Source organism: Panthera leo, chromosome A1 (genome assembly GCF_018350215.1).
Source record: "Panthera leo isolate Ple1 chromosome A1, P.leo_Ple1_pat1.1, whole genome shotgun sequence".
NCBI lineage: Eukaryota > Metazoa > Chordata > Mammalia > Carnivora > Felidae > Panthera > Panthera leo.
Window position 1 is genome coordinate 87,968,369 of NC_056679.1, and position 16,609 is coordinate 87,984,977.

The following is a 16,609-nucleotide window of genomic DNA, read 5'->3' on the forward strand; positions in this document are numbered from 1 at the left end:
CCACGCCCCCTGTGACCACCGCCCCATGGTCTTCACTGCGCAAACGCAGGCTTTCCAGGGCGCTATTTGCGCGCGTGGCTGAGGACGACCGCGGCCTGTGGCCCCCTTCCCGGTGGTGAGTACCGGTCCCTCCAGGGAGGGGGCAGGCGGCACGTCACCCCTTGTGCGCTGAGGCTCTGGTGGGGACTTTGTGCGCTGCCCCTGTAGCAGACACAGCTTCCAGGATGGTTACAGCCTGGGACCAGACGGGTGAACTGGTTTTGTCCCTTTACAGAAAAGCATTCTCGGATGGAGGGTGGCCTGTCCATCCTCACTGACCTGGGGTCCTTGGGCGTGTCGCCTCCATCCTGAGCCAGACCCCCAGCCCACCAGCTTGCCCCGCTGGCCCGCGTTTCTGTTGGGTGGGCAGCAATGCCCCTTAGGGTGGAGAGAGCAGAGGGACACCCTGACCTCACAGTGTCTGCAGAGACAGCTCCAGATAAATTGAACCAGGGTCTGGGACGTGGGAGGCCTGAGGCATCCAGCCCTGCTCACTGCAGATGACTGCAGAGAAAGGAGCTGGGATAGTAAAGTCCAGAAATGATGTTCCAATCCCCTAACAGGGCTTGAATAACACCCTGTGACCTGCAGAGGGGGCTTTGGACCTCCCTGGCATAGGGTCAGGGGTACAGCCACACCCAGTGTGACCATGTGTGTGCATGTGTGTATGTGTGTGGTCTCATGTGTGCATGCATGTATGCATGTACATGTGTGCGTGTGACTGTGTGTGCATGTATGTGTGTGCTTGTGAGACTATGTGTGCGAGTGTGTATGTGTGTGCTCTCATGTGTGTGCATATATATCTGTGCGTGTGCTCTCATGTGTGTGTGCATGTGTGTGCGTGTATGTGCTCTCATATGTACGTACATGTGTGCATGTGTGTGGCCGTATGTGGGTGTGCTGTCGTGTGTGCGTGCATATTTGCATGTATGTGTGCATGTATGTGTGTGCATGAGTGACCGTGTGTGTGCATATACGTGTGTGCGTGCATGTGTATTTGTGTGCATGTGTGCACTGTGTGTGCATATGTATGCTCTCGTGTGTGTGCATGTATGTCTTGCGTGTGTGACCATGTGTGTGCGTGTGCATGTGTGTGCGTGTGTGACCGTGTGTGTGTATGTGTGTGTTCTCATGTGTGTGCATGTGTGTATTTGTGTGTGTGCTTGTGAGACTGTATGTGTGCATGTGTGTGCATGTGTGTGTATGTCTTTGTGTGCGCATGTGTGCATCTGCGCACATGTACATGTATTTGTGTGTGTGCATGCATGTGCGCACGTGTGCATACATGTGTATTTGTGCGCGTTTGTGTGTGCATGTGTGCTGTGTGTTCTGTGCATGCGCGCACACATGTGTGCATATATGTTCTCTGCACATGCGTGCTCTCGTGTATGTGTGCATATGTGCGCATGTGCATGTGTGCTCTCATGTATGTGCATGTGTGTGCATGTTTGCATTGCGTGTGTATGTGCATGTCTGCTTGTGCGCGCATGTGCATGTGTGTATGTGTGTGCACGCGTGTATGTTTCTGCGTTCATTTGTGCACGTATGTGTGCAAGCATGTGTGTGTATTTTTGTGCATATGTGTATACATGTGTGCGTGTGTGTATGTTCTGTGCATGTGTATGTGTGCATATGTGCGCGTGTGCGCATGGGTGCGCTCTTGTGTGTGTGCATATGTGCACATGTGTGTGTGTTTGCTCTCGTGTGTGTGCTCTTGTGTGTGTGCATGTCTGTGCATGCACTCACGCACACCAGGTGTCTTTTCTGCACTGCACCATGTGGCAGAACACCAGAGCTGACACGTAGTCAGGACAGTAAAAACAGACTTTGTTCAGGATTACTGTAATAGGGGATGAGAGATCCCAGCAAAGAACTGGCTCAACTCAGTATAGGGTGGACCAGTGGGGATTTATGGCGGTTCAGGGGAAGTGGGGGTTAGTGATGAAAAATCTCTGAGAGGGAGATTCTTGCCAAACTGGCCAAACAGGATTCTTGCTGTAGACAGGTCAGTGGGAGGTGAGGAGCCAGATCAGACATCATGTGGGGGGTGGGGGGTTGGGGGGACGCTCTAACACAACCTAGCAAGATTCTCCCTACAGTGGGTGGGGCCGGCCACAGACAAGGGTTTGGGGTGGAGAGGATCAAGGAGCATGTGAGGGACACTCCACTCCCTGCCCAGGAAGCATGGATGCCTTGGAACTTGCCAGAAAGCTGCAGGAGGAGGCCACGTGCTCCATCTGCCTTGACTACTTCACGGACCCGGTGATGACCTCCTGCGGCCACAACTTCTGCCGCGAGTGCATCCGGCTGACCTGGGAGAAGGCCAAAGGCAGGAAAGGGGGGAGGAAGCGGAAGGGCTCCTTCCCATGCCCCGAGTGCCGGGAGCTGTCCCCGCAAAGGAACTTGCGGCCCAACCGCCTGCTGACCAAAGTGGCTGAGATGGCGCAGCAGCACCCGGGCTTCCAGAGCAGGGACCTGTGTGCAGAGCACCAGGAGTTGCTGAAGCTCTTCTGTGAGGACGACCAGATCCCCATCTGTGTCGTCTGCAAGGAGGCCCGGGAACACAGGACCCACAGGGTGGTCCCGGTCGAGGAGGCCGTGCAAGAGTACAAGGTGGGTCACAGGGACGTCCTGGTGCACATGTAGTAGGCAGGACAAGAGCCCCCATAATGCACGGCCCAAATGTCCACAAAGCTGGTGGCCTGGAGTCCACACTGTTGGAGGCCCTGCCCCAGGTCCGTGCAGTTAGGGCTCCAGCACCATGGGCTGAGAGCCCTCATCCTGGTTCCCTGTCCTCACTGGACGGGGAGCTCTGTGGGGTCTGTTGTATGATCACACTAATCCCATTCCTGGGGGCACCACCCTCGTGACCTGATTGCCCCCCAGGAGCCCCACCTCCTCACTCCACGCTGGGGGTTCGTATTCAGCATGTGGGCTTGGAGACATGTGCCAAGCACAGCAGAAAGCAAATATAGGGAAACTCACGGAAGAGAAGGGTTGTTAGTGCACATGCATCGGGGCACCAGCTCGCCACCTTCCTGTAGGGCCATAAAACTTCCTGGGATGAGACCCCTGGCCCTCCTCTTTCTCTGGCCTTTACTCAGTTAAGGGGAGCCCCGAGAAGGTCTATTTCTGCAGTGCTGATCCTTGATTGGCTCCAGCTCATAATAACCCTCCTGCCCAAGGCGCATGTCTCGGGTGCCATGTGTTCTTCCCCAGGACCCCCTCACGTCCTTCTCTGGGGTGGGGGCACTGGGCAGATGCAAGGGCGTAAGGGCCTCTGACCCCACACTCTGCGGTCCATGTGTCTCACAGCTGAAGCTGCAGGCCGACATGGGGCACCTTCGGGAGGAGATGATGAAGACTGGGAGGCTGCAGGCCAGGGAGAGACAGACCTTGGCTGAGTGGCAGGCAGGTGCCCGGGGACCGGGTGCACACACAGGAGCCCAGTGGGTTCGGACAGGCCACACAAGAGCTGTGTGGATGCGAACACATACCCGGAGCTCAGGATTCCTGCTAGAATCAGGATCCAGAACACACGCCCAGCCCAGGCCGGCCGCCTTGGAGATGCAGGGACGCTTGGGTGCCGCTGCTTGGGGCTCAGCAGGTGACCCCACAGAGGGGCTCCCTCCCCTGCTAGGCTAGCTTCTTCTCTGTGGGTCACCAGGGCCCTGGGGGGTTACAGCGTCCTAGGAGCTGCCCTCCCATCTGGCTGGCGGGGAAAGGGAGTGGACCCGGGTCCGGGGTCCTTCACACCCGCAATCCCCCCCTCCCCCACCGTCGGCTCCTGCAGGAGAAGGTGAAGGAGCAGAGGCAGCGCATCCTGGTGGAGTTTGAGAAGATGGGCCTCTTCCTCCTGGAGGAGGAACAGCGCCTGCTCCAGGCCCTGAAGACTGAGGACGAAGAGGTGGGAGCCAGGCTGCGGGAGAGCTCTGCCACCCTGGAGCGGCAGGGCCACTCCCTGGAGATGCTGCTGCTCCAACTGGAGGACAAGAACCAGCACAGCCCACTGCAGATGTTGCAGGTGAGGGGGCGCCCTGCTCTCTGGGGGGAGGAGAGTCCTCAGTACACCTGCTCCCTAGGGGTGTGGCGAGTCCTCAGTGCACCTGCTCCCTGGGGGGGTGGGGGAGAGTCCTCAGTACACCTGCTCACCTGGGGGTGTGGCGAGTCCTCAGTGCACCTGCTCCCTGAGAGGGAGTCCTCAGTACACCTGCTCCCTGGGGGGTGGGGGAGAGTCCTCAGTACACCTGCTCACCTGGGGGAGGGGAGACCCCAGGACCCCTGATCACCTGGGGGGGGAGACCTCAGGACCCTTGCTCACCTGGGGAGAAGGGGAGACCTCAGCAACTCTGCTCACCTGGGGGAGTGGAGACTTCAGCACCCCTGCTCCCTGGGGGAGGGGAGTCCCCAGTACACCTGATCCTGGGGGAGGGGAGACCTCAGCACCACTGCTCATATTGGGGGGTGGGGAGACCTCAGTACAGCTGCTTATCTGGGGGGGAGGGGAGACCTAGCACCCCTGCTCACCTGGGGGAGGGGAGACCTCAGTACACCTGCTCACCTGGGGGGGGGTAGGGAAGACCTCAGTACACCTGCTCACCTGGGGGGGTAGGTGAGACCTCAGCACCCCTGCTCACCTATCTGGGTGGGGGGGACTCATGCCCAGGTGGGGGGGACTCATGCCCAGGTGTGGTCAGGTGGTGACTGCAGTAACTAGTACACACAGGGGAAGGCTCTGTCTCAGCTCAGGCTGCCTCACAAAGACCACAGGAGGTGGCTCACACAGTGGACTGTCTCCTGGTCCTGGAGGCAGGAAGTCTGGGATCCAGGCGCAGGCAGGCCTGGTTACTCCCCAGGCCTCTCTCCCCAGTGTTAGGGAATTAGGGTCCAACCCTAGTGACCTCACTTTACCGTAAATCGGCTCTTTAAAGACCCAATCACCAATACGGTCCCCCTCTGAGGTCCTGCGGGCTGGGGCTCCAGTGTGTGAATCTGAAGCCCAGTCAGCCCATAACAGGCTCTTGTCCTGCAGATGTGTGTCCCCTCCCTTCCTAGCCCAGGGAGGTGGCCTGGGGGCGGCTGTCATTAGTGAGGTGATGTGGGGCACAGACACACCAGCCCAGATAGACACCCACGACTTCACAGGCAGGAGGGAGTCATGTGATTGCACCCCAGGATGGCAGTCACGAGAGGCCACAGCTGGCCTTCCAAGGACAGACCGGCCCACCGAGGCCCTGAAAGAAGGGGGTTATGTTGGCCAACAAGTGGGTGATTCACCAACTATGTGGAGGGACGGAATCCACAGCGACAGATAAGATTGCACACACTCCTGTGTGCATGTTTCCACAAGAGAAGCAAATGCCACATGCAGGGAATCCATGCGTCCGTCCCGTTTGCCTGGCTCAGGCCCAGGTTTTTGTCTGTTGTCCTGACCTCTGTGGGTTTTGTCCCCAGGAAGGGGCCTGTTCTAGATGACAGGTTATATGGTAGCTCAGGCTACGTAGCTCAGAGGAACATTTTGTCTTCTATAAAAAGCAACCTATCTACAAACTAACATGTGGACCTTTTTGTCACTCACAGTGATGCTGAACTACAAAAGGCACATTGATGGTCACCTGCCCTGTGCCCCCAATTCCACCCATGGGTTCACTGGCACAGCTTCCATGTCCGCAGGCATTATGTGGGGAGAACAGGAGGCCTGGCTGGGCCAGCGCGTAGGATTCCTATGTGCAGCCAAGACCGGGTTACACTCTGGAAAGTGGGCACAGGGCTGTGGGAAAACATCTTAGCCTTTCTAGCACTACAGACCAGAAACGCAGGCACAACGCCCCAGATTCCTCACGAGGCTTTGCCAATCTCCCTCCTTCTGTGTCTTGCAGGACATAAAGGAGCTCCTGAGCAGGTACGTGGCTAGCTGCAGGGGAGGCACTGATGGGCGCAGGGAGGGCTCCGCGTGGGGTCAGAGGGGACAATGACCCTGTGTCCACTGGAGGAGGAACAGCCTGAGTGTACAGTACCCAGAGGCCACCCCAACTGTGCTGAGGACAGTCTGCAGGGTCCCTGGGCAGATAGAGGTGCTGAAGAGTTTCCAAGGTAAGCAGGGGCCCAGCCAGGGGGACTGTCCTTTATGGGACATTCACACTCTGTACCCTTTCTGTTCCTATGGGGACACACGGTGAGGTGCCCAAATGGCCCCCCAGCTCCCAGCTCCTTAGCACCACCAATATGGACAGTTGGGGGAGGGACCCCAGTGGCCCAGGTGTACAGCTGGACTCAGCCCTGGGGCGTGGTTAGGGAGAGCAGGGATGATTCGCTGCCCCCTTCCCTCCATCTGCAGAGGATGTGGTGCCGGACCCCGCCACCGCCTACCCCTACCTCCTCTTGTACGAGAGCCGCCAGAGGCGCTACCTGAGCACGCCACTGGAGGGCGCGCTCCACAGCAAGGACCGGTTCCTGGCCTACCCCTGCGCCGTGGGCCGGGAGACCTTCTCCTCGGGCAGGCACTATTGGGAGGTGGGCATGAACCTCACCGGTGACGCTCTCTGGGCCCTGGGCGTGTGCAGGGACAATGTGAGCCGGAGGGACAGGGTCCCCAAGTGCCCCGAAAATGGGTTCTGGGTGGTGCAGCTGTGCAAAGGGAAGAAGTACACACCCAGCACATCTGCCCCAACCCCTGTCACGCTGGCCGAGCCCCCCAGCCACATGGGGGTCTTCCTGGACTTCGAGGCGGGGGAGGTGTCCTTCTACAACCTGAAGGACGGGTCCCACCTGCACACCTACGCCCAGCTGCAATTCTCCGGCCCCCTGAAGCCCTTCTTCTGCCTGGGGGCCCCCAAATCAGGCCAGATGGTCATCTCTACAGTGACGCTGTGGGTGAAGGGATAGGGGCACAGGCCGGGGGAAGGGGGGCGCGGGCGTCCCTGGTTTCTCCAGAAGGTGAGGTGGCTCCACTCAGCGCAGCCCACCTGCCAGACATATCTAAGGTGGTGGAGCGCTTGTGAGCCACTGGCTGGCTGCTCTCAAAGCTGAAGTGTAATCGCGATTAAAGCCTTTAAATATCAAGAGACTGTATTCACACATGCGTCATAAAGGCTTTGAAAACCGCTGGGTTTCACAGTGGGCCGATTCTAAGTGGGGACCTCCCGTGCCCGACGCAGCATGGGGTGCTGGTGTTTAGCCCCCACTTCGACACACGCCCACGCAGGGATGCTGCCTGCGCATGGGCTGCTTGTGACTCGCAGAGCAGGGCCCACCTTGTCTTCCAAAACTTCCACGTTTGCACGCACCTTTCGCGGGTGTCACGGGGAAGGGGGGACCATGGGAAGATGACACTTTTCAAACTGCATCGCTGAAACCCTCAGAGCAGTCCAGCCTTGAAGGTGCACCTGCAGGGATCACGGGTCACGGGGGGGAGGGGGGTGGTGGTGGGAGGAGAGTCCTTTCTGGCCCCCGCCCCCGCAGTTTCAGGCGCATTAACCGCCCTACGCCAGGCCGGGCACCCAGAATCCCAGTCGGTGTATGTCTACCTTAAGGCCAGAGTGCCTACAGGCCGAGCCCCTTCCTGCACTGATCCTGATCGTGCCCGGCGCAGGGGCGCACGGGAGACGGCTTGGGGCTCGCCGCCGCGGCCTCAGGCTCCCCTTGTTCTCGAAGTCGCTGTGCTGTGCGGGGAACCCAGCGAACGTGCGAGGCGCCCGCCGGCCCGGGTCCTGCAACGGGTCCTCCCCGGGACGCCAGGGAGAGGCGACCCACAGCCTGGAGCGCACGCGCGCGCGCGCGCAGACAGCGGAGGCTACGCCACGAGGTCAGCGGGCATGCAGCCTCCAATTCGGTTGGGCCCGCGGGCCGCGTGGCCGGCCTCAGCCAATCGGGAGCTAAAGCGGGTTGTTCCAAAAAAAAAAAAAAAAAACAAAAAAAAACAAAAAAAAAAACCAGCTGCTTCCTGCTTCCGCCCTGGCGCCTCTTCCTCCGCGCGTCCCTGGAGCCCCCGCGTCTCCGAGTGCTCCCCGGAGTCTCGGTGACGGAGGCCACACCGCCCGAGCCGGCGAAGAGCGCCGCCCATCTCCGCCCGACCGGCGCCATGGCCGCCCCCGACCTGTCCACCAACCTCCAGGAGGAAGCCACCTGCGCCATCTGCCTTGACTACTTCACCGACCCGGTGATGACCGACTGTGGCCACAACTTCTGCCGCGAGTGCATCCGGCGCTGCTGGGGCCAGCCCGAAGGCCCGTACGCCTGCCCCGAGTGCCGCGAGCTGTCCCCGCAGAGGAACCTGCGGCCCAACCGCCCGCTCGCCAAGATGGCCGAGATGGCGCGGCGCCTGCACCCGCCGTCGCCCGTCCCGCAGGGCGTGTGCGCCGCGCACCGCGAGCCTCTGGCTGCCTTCTGCGGCGACGAGCTGCGCCTGCTGTGCGCCGCCTGTGAGCGCTCGGGGGAGCACTGGACGCACCGCGTGCGCCCGCTGCAGGACGCGGCCGACGACCTCAAGGTGCGCGGCGGGGCCCGGCTGGAGTCGGGGCCCGGGGGTGGGGGCTCGGCCCGGGCGGGATCCCGGGGGTGGTGTGCTCCTGGCTCGGGTGCAGGGAGTGCACGCAGCCGGCTTCACACAGCACCCTCTGGTTGTCGGGGTTACCCTGGCCCGGGTTCTAAGGAGCACGGGGTGTGAGTGCAGCAAGCCCACACCAGCATCCTCCTGGCTGGGGGTGCACCCTGGCCGGGTTGTAGGGGTGCGCGTGCAACAATGGAGACTGATACCCTCTTGGGGGGGGGGGGGAGTCTAAGGGTGTGTGTGCAGCCAGTCCCAGACCGGTACCATCCTGGCTGGGGTCTAGGGGAAACAGGGTCTGAGTGCAGCAAGCCTGCACCAGCATCCTTGTGGCCAGTGAGTAGGGGACACAGGGTACCTGTACAGCCGGTCTAGGCTGGCACCTTCCTGGCCGAGGTCTAAGGACAAGGCACAGGGTGTGTGTGCAGCCTGTCCCAGACCTACTGGCTAGGAAACCATTCACCAGTGGGGCACCGGCCTGAAAATCAGGAATGGAGCCCAGAGAAGGAGAAAGCAGGAAGAGAACCTTAGGTTCTCTGCGTAGACAGAAGTGGGCTCAGCCCTCAGAGGGCCATGGGCGAGGCAGGGCTGTGGGGTGGAGATGAGATTTGAGGAATCACTGGGTTGGGATGGGTGGGGACACAGCCATTTCCCTGGGAGGCAGGTGCCAGGGTCCCCGCAGCCCTCAAGCTTTCCGAGTGGGATGCTTGGAGCCACTTGTGCCACCTGACATGGCAAGATCCACCCCGCTTTGTTCTGGAAACGCATTTCCTCAAAATCCAGGCCAGCCCTCGCCCGACTGCTGAGAGCTCGGGGCAGACACCCATGTGCGGTCCTCACTGGGCCTCAGGAGTGTTTGCTCCTGGACCCCAGGTATTGACTACACGGCTGACACCTTGCCAACGTTTGGATTGGTGTGCGTTGTGCTTCATGGCCCAGAGCGTCTGCTGGCTTGCTCCAAGGACGTGGTATAGCCACGTGAACCAGTACTTGGCCAGTTTGTCACTGTTCTAGAACGAACAGGACAAACTTGGATCCTGATCTGCATCTGTGGGCTCATCCTGACGGAGACCCCTGAAGTCTTGCCTTCCACTTTGAGGCACAACACGTGGATGCCCCACCCCTTTTGTCGGTCCAGCAAATGTGCTCTCCTGTCACTGAGCAGAAAGTGACCATGCCGCTCTCCAGAGGCCCCTCTCGGTTAGCCTGATAAAGCCTCTTGGGGCAGCACTTAAACCCCTTCCTATTGTAGGGGAGGGCAAAGCTTTATGTCCAACTTGTTAGGTTCAGTGACTGAGGCTTGCAAATTAAGCTAACAAAGGCAGAGTAACAAGTGAAAAAAAACATAATTTTATTAGCCTTTAAAGAAAAATTTTTTTTAGGGGCGCCTGGGTGGCTCAGTCGGTTAAGCGTCCAACTTCAGCTCAGGTCATGATCTCACAGTTCGTGAGTTCAAGCCCCATGTCGGGCTCTGTGCTGACTGCTCAGAGCCTGGAGCCTGCTTCGGATTCTGTGTCTCCCTCTTTCTCTGACTCTCCTCTGCTCATGCTCTGTCTCTCTCTGTCTCAAAAATAAACATTAAAAAAATTTTTTTTAATTTTTTTTAATGTTTTATTTATTTTTGAGAAAGAGACAGAGGGTGAGCAGGGGAGGGGCAGAGAGAGAGGGAGACACAGATTCCAAAGCAGGCTCCAGGCTCTGAGCTGTCAGCACGGAGCCCAATGCAGGGCTCAAACTCGTGAACCTTGAGATCATGACCTGAGCTGAAGTGTGACGCTTAACCGACTGAGCCACCCAGGGGCCCCATAATTTTATCAGTCTTTTAAATGTTCCATGGCACAAGAGCTTCACAGAGGCAAAATGAAAAACCCTTTTAGATATGGGATTATGTTCTATTTTGACAAAGGGTGATGATAAACTGGGGAGAAGTGGCTAGGCAAAAGAAAGGGAATTAGGGCTTGTAGGGTCAGTAAGTTGTGGGAAAGGAACTAGGGAATATATGGGGGGAACAAGTGATAGGTCAGGGTTATCTGAGTCATAAAGTCCCTTCAGGCACAGTCCTGTCTGACAGACATTGTGATGACTGCCGTCCCCTTCTGGGTACAGACAGGGAGGGCACCCTTGTGGGAAATTTCTGCTCTGCCTTGAGGCAGAAAGGAGGGCAGAGGGCTCTTCCTACATCTCCAGAGAGTCCTTGTGCCAGAGTGGCTCCCTCTGGGCTGGCACCTTCTGACCTCCTTCCCTGTACTAGCAGGTAGCTACCCTTCATGCTAGGGGTGTGCAGCACACCATCTTTACCTGCCCCCAAAGGGCTGTGCCTGGCATTTGCACACCCTGGGGTGCTGGGTCCCACAAAGCACCACCTCCCCGGGCCTCAGTCCATCTAGAAGTTGGAGGGAGAGCGCAGTCAGTTGGAGAGGTGTGGGGCCTGCAGGGAGCCCAGAGCAGGCCTGGAGAAGGAAAGGGGACTGAGTCAGGGGAGGGTGCTGGGGGGGAGGGGACTCGTAGGTTAATTTGAGGCTGTCCCATGTGTCATGCCTGGCTGGGTTGACTGGAGTGGGGATGGGGCCCACCCAGCCAGGGTCACACTGGCCTTACCTTCCCGTAGGGTAAGCTGGAGAAGTCCCTAGAGCATCTGCGGAAGCAAATGGAGGACGCGCTGCTGTTCCAGGCCCAGGCTGAGGAGACCTGTGCCTTGTGGCAGGCAGGTGGCGCGGTGCCCCGAGGTGCCCAAGGTCGGGGGGGGGGCGGGGGGGGGCAGCAGGCAAGCGGGCCCCTGCCTCGTGCTGTGTATGAGGAAGACTCCCTGCGTGTAACCCGCCCAGGAGGGTGAGGCTGGGGACTGGACAGGACGTGGGGGCCCCAGGTGGGGGATGGATGGGGTCCCTGGGCCCTCAGCTGCCCTGTTCACCCTGCAGAAGATGGTGGAGAGCCAGCGGCAGAACGTGCTGGCAGAGTTCGAGAGGCTGCGCCGGCTGCTGGCAGAGGAGGAGCAGCGGCTGCTGCAGAGGCTGGAGGAGGAGGAGCTGGAGGTCCTGCCCCCGCTGCGGGAGAGCGCCGCCCGCCTGGGTCAGCAGAGCGCGCAGCTGGCCGAGCTCATCGCGGAGCTGGAGGGGCGCTGCCAGCTGCCTGCGCTGGGGCTGCTGCAGGTGAGGCACGCTGCGCCCCAGGTGTGTGCGTGCCGGCTCTGAGAAGGGATGGGCAGCGCTGTGCCCTGGGGGTGCCTGCATGGGGGCTCTGGGCAGGGATGGGCTCACGGGGCAGAGGGAGGAAAGCAGAGAAAGCCACAGCCGGATGGGGCAGTCTGCACGCTCAGCTCACCCAGGTGTCACCCATCTGTGAGAGGTGGGGGGGGGGGGGGAGGGGGTAGCTGGGACCGGGGATCCACATGTGGCTGCGGGTCCTGCGGAGTGGGTGCAGATCTGGAACTCCTCCCGGAACTGCTCCAGTGCCTGTCCTGTAGCCCTATTGGACCGTGTGACAGGTGGCATCTGGGGTCTGTGGGTCACCAGGCTAGCTCCAGAGGTTCTGGTCCCCTGGACTGCGAAGGGCCGGTGGGAGTCTTGTAGGATTCCTGCGCCAGCCCTGTGGGGGCCCTGAGACTCTGCCTGGCTCTTGGCAGAGGGTGGGAGTGAGGACGCTGTGTGTGTAGCCCTGGGCATCTCCCACGGGTGGTGACCCTCCTGCGTCTCACTGACAAGGCAGAGGCTCCTGGCTGCCCTCCTGGGGTCTGAACTTGGTCCTTCCGCCCTGCTGAGACACCAGGCAGTTTCAAGCCTGGGAAAGAGGAAGAACCTAAGACCAAGTATCTCGCGGGGATTCAGGCAGAAGTAGGCTGTGGTCAGTGAGGCAGAGTCTGAGCCGCCAGCCAAGGAGGTCAGGGGAAGTGAACCAGGTTGGAGAAGGCAGGGACACCCCAAGTTCTGGAAAGAGGAGGGGTCAGCCCCAGACGTGAGATGATAACCCCAGGTCTGTATGAAACGTGATTTGGGACAATGTGAGATGTCCCAGTGGGTTCACTGGAGGCTCCAGTGGCACGGGCACTGGGTTCACTGGAGGCTGTGGGTGGGTGGGTGGTCTTGACTGGCCTGCTGCACTCCTGAAAGTGGCCACCTGCCCCCCAGTGCCCCCTGACTGTTCCCCCACCTGCCCTCCACTGCCTCCCCCAACCTGCTCACATCTCCTGGCCTGGATCTTTAGCTGGCTGGCTAGCTAGAGGGAGGACCCCTGTCCCTTCTATCACCCCCCAGCCCCAGAGCCCCCCTTGCCTGTGCTAGGGGTGGGGTGGGGTCTGCCATGTGGAGGGGCAGGAGAGCAGACCCCAGCAGTACCCTGTGTACTGGTGTGAGGGAGCGAGGTCATGTGCACCTGCACCCTCGGACCTCAGTGTTAGGCGGAGGACTGCTGCATGGGTTCTGGCACCTGGGTGGGTGGGGATGTGCACCCTCATGGACAAGGAAGTGAGGGTTTGGGTGACTTCCAGGAACCCACACCTATGAGTCCCAGCTGTGTGACAGAGTCTGGGGGTCCCAGCTTCCCCCACCAGGCTCACCCTGTAGCCATCCTGGGTCCGCTCAGAGCCTTTTCCTAAAGGGATATATGTGTCTCCAAGGAGCCATGTGGTCTGCATGGAGGCCAGCCCCTTTCCTGGAGCTCAGGGCCCTCCACATGACCCTCAGGGTAGGTAGGGCCTTGCTCTCGCCTCAGGCCTTGTGACAAGCAGAACTGCCCCCGTCATTCCCCAGTGCCCCCTGGGTGGGCTGCCCACCCAGCAAAACTACCAAGGACAGGCTGTTTCTGCTTTGCATGCTACCCACACCAGGTTCCTTGTCTCCTCCCTGTATCCTCACATGGTTGTCCCCTGTCTGTGCCCCAGTCCCCTCTTCTGATAAAGACCCCAGTCATGTGGGATCAGGGTCCACCCTAGTGACCTCCTTTTACTCAAACCACCTCTGTAAAGTCCCCATCTCCAAATCCAGTCCCTTTCTGAGGCCCTGGGGGTTAGGCCTCCAACATTTGGATTCGAGGGACACAGTCAATCCCTCATGCTGAGTACAATGCTTGTGTGTGTCATTATGGGAGAGAGGAATGTCCAAGTGGAGAGGCCTCACCTAGAAGGTGGGTGTGAGTCTGGGACCTGTGGGAGGGCAGGCAGCAGACAGCCAGGTACCCTTGAGCCCTGGAGGCCAGGACCCCGCCCACGTGTCCCGCCACCCAGGGGTGCTGGGGGCTCTGGGTGGGCAAGCAAGTAGCCAGTGCCCTGCATCCTCTAAGCACATGGGGGGTGTGAGGCCAGGTCTGCAGGGTGGCTGAGCCCAGGGTCTTTCCAGGGTCCCCATGTCCAAGCTGCACTTGGGACAGCCCACCGCTGGTTCCTGATCACTGGTGTATGAGTGTGTGAGTGAGTGTGAGACGGGGGGCAGAGCTGGGTCTTGGGGGACACTGGTGGCCGGGGCGTGGGGGGGCCCAGGGTCAGGGGACAGGCGCTGACTGGCGTGTGTCTCTCCCACAGGACATCAGGGACACCTTGCGCAGGTAGGAGCCCCGGCCTCTCCCCGGGGAAGGTGGGCGGGGTGCAGGGCAGGGCTGCCATGGGGGGTGACACATGCTCTGCCCCCTCCAGGGTCCAGGACGTGAAGCTGCAGCCGCCTGAGGTGGTGCCCATGGAGATGAGGACGGTGTGCAGGGTCCCGGGGCTGGTGGAGGCCCTGCGGAAGTTCCGAGGTGGGTACCCTTGTGGCCCAGGGGACGCACTGGTCCTGAGCTCCTGCAGGCATGCAGGGTGGGTCTGTTCCTGTGGTGGACCAGTTCACAGAGACCTGGAGGGTTCAGGCACCAGACAGCAGCTAAGGGAGGGCCGGTCTGGCTGCTGGCCTGGGCATGTAGGAAGAGCAGAGGTCAGACCACCACCGGGGTGGACAGGTCCACCCGCACGGACCCCAGCTGTGGGGAGTCTAGGATGCGAGTAGGCTGGACACTCCTCCCTTGCCCCAGGAACTGGAGGAGTGGCTGCAGGAAACCCTTGGGGTTTCACAGGTCCTCTGAAGGAGGGTGCATCGCGAGGGAGCCTGGACCTCCTTCTGGAACATTCCGAATTGCAATGGCAGGTGGTTAGGTGATAGCTTTCAGGGAGAGAGGCAACATGGGGCGTGGCCAGTGCACAGCCAGCCCCCACAGAGGTCCACAGGGGCGCACAGGCAGGGCTGCCCACTTGCTCCTCCAGTGACCTCCACTCCATCTGCAGGGGATGTGACCCTGGATCCTGACACCGCCAACCCCGAGCTGGTCCTGTCAGAGGACAGGAGGAGCGTGCGGCGGGGGGACCTGCGGCAGGCGCTGCCCGACAGTCCTGAGCGCTTCGACCCCGGGCCCTGTGTGCTGGGCCGGGAGGCCCTCACATCGGGTCGTCATTACTGGGAGGTGGAGGTGGGGGAGCGGGCCAGCTGGGCGCTGGGCGTCTGCAGGGAGACAGCCAACCGCAAGGAGAAGGGCGAGCTGTTTGCCGGCAATGGCTTCTGGATCCTGGTGTTCCTGGGCAGCTACTACAACTCGTCTGAGCGCGCCTTCGCCCCACTGCGCAACCCGCCACGGCGCGTGGGCATCTTTCTGGACTACGAGGCTGGGCACCTGTCCTTCTACAGCGCCACTGATGGCTCCCTCTTGTATGCCTTCCCTGAGACACCCTTCTCGGGGACCCTGCGGGCCCTTTTCTCACCTCTGTCCAGCAGCCCCACGCCCATGACCATCTGCAGGCTGAAAGGTGGGCCCGGGGACGTGCTGGCTCCCCAGTGACGGGGGAACCCCGTGGCTCCTCACCCTGGCTCCGGGGATCAGGGACTTCTGGCTACACAGGACCCTGGGTGGGTAGTGCTGTCCTCTGAGCCAGGGAGGTACACACGGTGCCATGCACAGATGTGCGCACAGCGGAACTGAAGTGTGCTCGCTCCTGCAAGCGTGCGCTGGCATGTGCGGGGCCAGCTGCAATCTTTCCTGGGGCCACGGCACTGAGACATCTCCAGTCACCAGCTCTGGTTTCGGAGCCCTACAGAGGTCTGGGGAGAGGCACCACGGCCTGTGGGACATTCTCCGGCTGAAGCCTGAGCCCCCGACGGCCCTGGAGCTGCCGGCAGGAGGCCACTCCAAGCCTGCCACCCTGTGTCCGGGTCCCGTCCACTACAAGGCAGGGCAGAATGGGCTTCGGAACAGCCAGGTACCAGGTGGTATGCGGAGGTGGCCAGAGGAAGCTGGGAGCGCAGGTCAGGGGGCCGAGTGACCACGCCACTCCCCCAAATGCAGACCACTTGGGTCTTCTGGAAAATACCCTTCCCTGGCTCCCGGTCAGGTGCAGCAGAGGTTAGGGCCCCTGAGGTGAGCAGGCACAGGAGCCTACAGTCCCCTGGGCTGAGAACCACCAGCTAGACAGTCACCCTCTCGCTGATCCCAGAACTCTGTGTACCCGGTCCCTAGGCATCCCTGCCCTGCCTGGGGAAGGCTAGGCTCAGAGAGCCCCCTCCCTTTCCTCCTAACAGTCTGGGATTTGTCTTTGCTTTGTTCAGACTCTTGGTCACCCTGCTTAAAGGTGTGCTGCAAATTCTTTCTACCCTAGATTTTATTTATTGTAAGGACCGATGTCACAGCAAATAAATTAACTGTTGTCTGTAATCTGCTGTCTGCAGTTGTGGAGGTGAGGAAATGCACCAGTGAGGGGGATGGCCCCGGGAGGGTGACACATAGGCAGGACCCCCAAGGGCGAAGTCAGGGGCACAAGTCACCCCCATGGGCACAGCAGACTCCCAACCGCGTTCTCCTGTGCGTTCATCTCATGCACCTGCCTCAGGAACATTTTTCTTGTTTTGTTTTGTTTTTCCAGATACCCAGAAAGTGCACAGTAGCTAAGTGCTCCATTTATTTGGTTATGCATTCTCCCATTTTTTGGCTTTTTGCTATTGTTACTTTCCTATTTATGTTTATTTTGAGAGAGAGTGTGCGTGCACAAGTGGGGGAAGGGCAGAGCGAGAGAATCCC

The 16,609-nt window shown here is 60.2% G+C and overlaps 2 protein-coding genes and 1 long non-coding RNA gene across 6 annotated transcripts; 2 read left to right on the forward strand and 1 right to left on the reverse strand.

Moving 5' to 3' along the window:
• Window positions 1-7,101, forward strand: TRIM17 (tripartite motif containing 17). 2 transcript variants are annotated; one of them, XM_042931592.1, is made up of 7 exons: window positions 2-115; window positions 2,219-2,652; window positions 3,355-3,450; window positions 3,833-4,063; window positions 5,919-5,941; window positions 6,032-6,132; window positions 6,377-7,101. In XM_042931592.1, the coding sequence occupies exons 2-7, from the start codon at window positions 2,224-2,226 to the stop codon at window positions 6,922-6,924; spliced, it is 1,428 nt and encodes a 475-aa protein (XP_042787526.1). In that variant the 5' UTR covers window positions 2-115; window positions 2,219-2,223; the 3' UTR covers window positions 6,925-7,101. The 2 variants fall into 2 exon arrangements, with proteins under 2 accessions (XP_042787535.1, XP_042787526.1); XM_042931601.1 differs by lacking the exon at window positions 3,355-3,450 and having other exon boundaries at window positions 1-115.
• LOC122215814 lies at window positions 1,771-8,332 on the reverse strand. Of its 3 annotated transcripts, none has more exons than XR_006200560.1 (6): window positions 8,147-8,332; window positions 7,566-7,913; window positions 7,326-7,424; window positions 4,192-4,256; window positions 3,025-3,111; window positions 1,771-2,351 (listed from the first exon to the last, which is right to left on the reverse strand). It is a non-coding gene; the product is annotated as an uncharacterized LOC122215814 (long non-coding RNA). The 3 variants fall into 3 exon arrangements; XR_006200553.1 differs by lacking the exon at window positions 1,771-2,351 and adding an exon at window positions 2,387-2,514; XR_006200552.1 differs by lacking the exons at window positions 1,771-2,351; window positions 3,025-3,111; window positions 4,192-4,256 and having other exon boundaries at window positions 7,090-7,424; window positions 8,147-8,327.
• TRIM11 (tripartite motif containing 11) lies at window positions 7,981-16,246 on the forward strand. Its single transcript, XM_042931613.1, has 6 exons — window positions 7,981-8,527; window positions 11,193-11,288; window positions 11,503-11,733; window positions 14,097-14,119; window positions 14,208-14,308; window positions 14,829-16,246. Exons 1-6 carry the CDS (start codon window positions 8,120-8,122, stop codon window positions 15,374-15,376), a joined length of 1,407 nt encoding a protein of 468 aa, XP_042787547.1. The 5' UTR covers window positions 7,981-8,119; the 3' UTR covers window positions 15,377-16,246.
• The last annotated feature ends 363 nt before the right edge of the window (window positions 16,247-16,609 follow it).